This window comes from Poecilia latipinna, unplaced genomic scaffold (genome assembly GCF_001443285.1).
Source record: "Poecilia latipinna isolate Pla-1442-1.1 unplaced genomic scaffold, P_latipinna-1.0 Scaffold1709, whole genome shotgun sequence".
In the NCBI taxonomy this organism is placed as follows: domain Eukaryota; kingdom Metazoa; phylum Chordata; class Actinopteri; order Cyprinodontiformes; family Poeciliidae; genus Poecilia; species Poecilia latipinna.
In genome coordinates, this window is record NW_015114325.1 from 1 (window position 1) to 4,559 (window position 4,559).

At 38.2% G+C, this 4,559-nt stretch overlaps 1 protein-coding gene across 1 annotated transcript; it reads left to right on the plus strand.

Moving 5' to 3' along the window:
- Positions 1-485: 485 nt before the first annotated feature.
- Positions 486-4,477, plus strand: LOC106964721 (zinc finger protein 184-like). The gene is made up of 2 exons (XM_015060392.1): positions 486-1,408; positions 3,505-4,477. The coding sequence occupies exons 1-2, from the start codon at positions 1,177-1,179 to the stop codon at positions 4,302-4,304; spliced, it is 1,032 nt and encodes a 343-aa protein (XP_014915878.1). The 5' UTR covers positions 486-1,176; the 3' UTR covers positions 4,305-4,477.
- Positions 4,478-4,559: the final 82 nt, after the last annotated feature.

Consider the following 4,559-nt stretch of genomic DNA (forward strand, 5'->3'; position numbering starts at 1 on the left):
TCCTGGTTCACAGGCTAAAGCCAAGGATAAAAGAGAAATTATCCAAAAGTTAATATAAAATACATATATGTTTCCTTCACATTCAGAAAGACATTTTCAGCATGTTTGGCTCTGACTCGTAGCATCTTTATAGCTAAATACCAACATGGTGAATCTGAGCTGGAAACAGACTGAAGAACAGCAGCTCCAGCTCTGATCCTGACTGATCTTTCTTAACTAAATCCTCTGGTTTTTAATTAACTTCTCCTCTAACAGCAGTTTATCATCAGCTCTCTCTCATTAGAAAACAGTATGAAAACGTTAGCTGCTACGCTAACAATCAGAGGTTATTTTGGGCCAGTTAAGCTACATAGGAAATATTTTTCGGTTGTTTAGAAGCGAATTTCTGGCTGCAAAGTCAAGTAATTCTGATCTTTCATCCTTACCTGTGAAAGGTAATGCCAATGAATCCAGTTTGTTTCGTAAAACAGTTGAAACAAGTCCACACAGCACAGGACTTAAGGAGCTCCGATCGCTCTGCTGCCACATAGAAGATGGTGGACGCTTTTACGTACGACTCAGCGCTCCATGAGGCATCTACGTATTGATGTCTATGTTTCTCCCACCCAGCAGAAACGTCTCAGCTTCAGTTTCTGCTGCGAGAAGTTCAGTGGTGGAGAGTCGAAGCTCCTCAGGCAGGTCAGGTCAGCCATGTTTCTACTCACAGAAACACGACCAGATCTCGTGAGAATACCAGAGTCCTGATTTTATCCTTTCTCCACGATCATCCATCAGGCTCCAGGTTACCAAATGCTTCTGACTGCTATAGAAATATCAATAACATATAGATATGTCATGATGTCTGGATCTGTTGCAACGGTAGCAACTTTAGTTAGAGTAACTGATTCTCATAGAAAATTCAGTGGAAGGAAAAACTAATTTGCGTTACAGCTGGAGTTTGTTTTCTTATTAAAATGTACTTTAAATTTTAAATGATGTTCTGTACATTACATCAAACAAATACACTTCAATGTATCAGATTACACTTAAAAAGGAGAAGAAGACAGGAAGGGGGAAGAAACTGAAACTGAACCAAAGAGAAACTGAAAGACTTCCAGGAATCCTGGAGAATTATTGATAACAGGACAGTCTGTCTGCTTAAAGGAAAAAGAAAAGACAGAAACTGAACTAAAACTGATGTTCGGTTTGAACATTCCCGACCAGCAGATAATGTTCAGACCGACTGGTGAAAAACATCTTATTTTTTTCCCTGCAGACGTCCAACAGCAACATGTCTGCAAACAGGAGATGGTTCTGAAACAGGAGGACTCTGGTCTGGATCAGGAAGAACCAGAACCTCCGGATATTAAAGAGGAGCAGGACGAGCAGAACCAGACTCCTACGGACGAACCAGAAAAACCAAACAAGCGTGAGTTCTGTGGGAAAATCCAGAAATAGAAGTCGTCCAGGTCCTGAAGCATTAAGTTAATACTTTAAATCCAAACATGGACTAAATTATTCTACACCAAAAACAGAGTATTTGAAACCTGGTTTGAGAAACCTTGATTTATTTTGTCATGGTCCTTTTATGAACGTCCATCTGTCAGATCACAGAACAGACGGATTTGGTCAGAAGAGTCACTGAAGGCCGATTTGATGACATGATTGGAGATTAATTTATAGAATAATTGATGTGAATGCAGCATATGAAGAATTTTTAAGAATATTTAAATTACTAAATAATAAGAACTGCCCAGTTAAGGAAAATGAGATGAAAAGCAGAAAAAGGAGCAGCGGATTGCAAAACGCATGTAAAGAAAAATAATAATAATAAAAAACTTTTTAGGGAATTTATAAAACAGGAGAACTTCTGAATTAGAAAACAAATATAAGAAATATAAAAATAAGTTAACTGATATTATAAAGACATGTAAAAAGGAATATTACAATAATACAAAGGAAACATGGAACATTTAAAATAATGTTATCAGGAAAAGTAATTATCTGTGGGGTTTTCATATATCTAAAGAAAGCTTTTGACACAATAAATCATATTTTGGTTAAAAAATTAGAACGTTGTGTAGTTTTGAACTGGATGAATAGTTATTTAAAGAGCAGAAAACAATTTGTGAAAATGGAGATACTGAGTCTGATTGTCTGGAGGCTGCATGTGGGGAACCTCAGGGTCAGCACTGGGACCAGTTTAATTTAATTTAAACTTCCAACAACTTCTTTCCATAGTCGCCTAAATCAGTAAATTAAACATTGACAATAATAGATTACCACTAAATTTGAACAAGACTTTTATCATGGTTTTTGGAAATTGTTACAAAAATACTCAAATTCAAGGTCAGACAGAAGATAGAAAGGGTTTATGTATTTTGTTTCTCTGTGTGATAATAAATGATAAAATCAGTTGTAAACCTCAAATTAAACATTTACAGAATAAACTAAGCAAATCAATCCTTGCTAAAGCCAGACATATTCTGAATAATAAATCACTTCATATTCTTTATAACTCTCTGATTTTGCCATATTTAACATTTTGTTCAGAAGTGTGGGGAGTTAATTAGTAAAGCTCTTTACATTCACTGAGTATCCTACAGAACCGAGCCGTTAGAATCATAATGTTAGTTGTTATGAGACCACAAACCCGTTATTATTTAAAATCTTTGATTCTTTAATTTGAAGACCTGGTGGGATTAAAAATAGCTGAAATTATGTTTAAGGAATCTAATAAACTGAGCTCTGACAGAGCAGGTTTAATGAAAGAGAACGAGGATAAAACTTAAACTCAAACTTACGGATTCTGAGTTTACCAACAACAAAGAGCTTCTGTACTTCAATTCATGGGGTAAAGTTATGGAACAAGTTAAATTAGGAGTTAAAATAAAGTCAAAATTTAATACAATTTAAGAGGAAATATAAGGAAGTCATTTTCACAAGATACAGAAATATGGGTGAACGTTAGCATTACTGTGTAAATTGAGGCTAACGCACAAGTGTGGATATGTAAACACAGATAAGATGGAAAATTGATTTACCTGTCATTTTCCTAATTTTTTTGATTTATTAATGAGGATCCGTCTGAAAACAGTATGAGTTTATGGGGTCAGAGTTCATACGTTTCTTACTTCTTCCTGCTACGTTTGAAGCGTGTTAAGATTACTGTGCTACAAAAATATGTACCTTTTGCATTCCTTGTTCATGTGTGTGATTTTATGCTTCTATCATGTTCAAAATAAATAAATAAGATGCTACTCGCTATCTCAAGGCTAGCATATGGCAAGGCTAGCATTTGCCGATGTCAGTTGATCATTAATCAGAGAGTAGCTAGCTTCAGAATGGATGTAGCCTCTTGTAGCCACTGCTTGGTGCACGCTGGTCTTAATTTTGGCCTTAATGCCATGCCATAAAAACAAAGCACAGGTAATTCCCGATTGAACCAGCTGGTGGCAGCCTTTCTCACACAACAAATGAAGAAGCTTCTCACTGAACTCGCTTTTCTTCTTCTTTTGTCTCCAGGCCAACAGGACATTTTCTTGGATGCTCGGCTTATAAAACAGGAGAAATTTTCCAGACTGGACCAGGAGGAACCAAAACCTCCACAGATCAAAGAGGAAGAGAAGAATCCACGCCGCACTCAGGCCGAAAAGCAGCTTGAAATGAACCAGGAGACCAAGGCTGTGATTTTGACCTCTGCTAACGAAGAACAAGACCAAAGTGAATCCGAACCAAACCGGAACCACCTCAGAAGAACCAGCAGCGAAGCAGACACCTCACCCGTCTCAGAGAGTCGGAGCAACACAGAATCAGATCAGAAACCTTTGCAGTGTTCCCACTGTGGGAAAACGTTTGTGTGTAGAGCCAAACTGACGGCTCACACACGAGTTCACACCGGAGAGAAGCCATTTGTTTGTAAAATGTGTGGAAAAAGATTCAGAACCAATGATTGTTTAAAGCGACATCTGCTAATCCACACAGGTGAGAAACCTGTGATTTGTGAGATCTGTGGGAAAAGATTCAGTCGGAGCTGCTACTTATCAGTTCACACCAGAACCCACACCGGAGAGAAACCGTACGAGTGTGAGGTGTGTGGGAAAAGTTTCCCCAGCAACTCTGCCTTGCGCAGTCACACCAGTGTTCACACGGCGGAGAAGCCACATGCGTGTGAAGAATGTGGGAAAAGGTTCGGACGGAAGGGAACATTGGACAAACACAGGAGAACCCACACTGGAGAGAAACCGTATTTCTGTGAGACGTGTGGAAAACTTTTCAGAGATAACTACACCTTATCACAGCACATAAAAATCCACACTAAGTAATGAACCGGAGCGGAGTTGCTATGGTGACCACACGAGAAGTCGAGAATAATTCGTACTGCAGCAGAATGGAGCGTTGCTATGGACACTGAATCCAGACATAAATATTTTGTAAATCAGAATTCATAGTTAATAAGATTTTGCAGGATTGTAGAATAAAATGTATGAACATTTCACTAATTAGAACAAACTCAGAATCCAGAGAAACTTCTCATTACCTTAGACCAGTGGTTTCCAAACATGTTCTGCGCCCCCCCT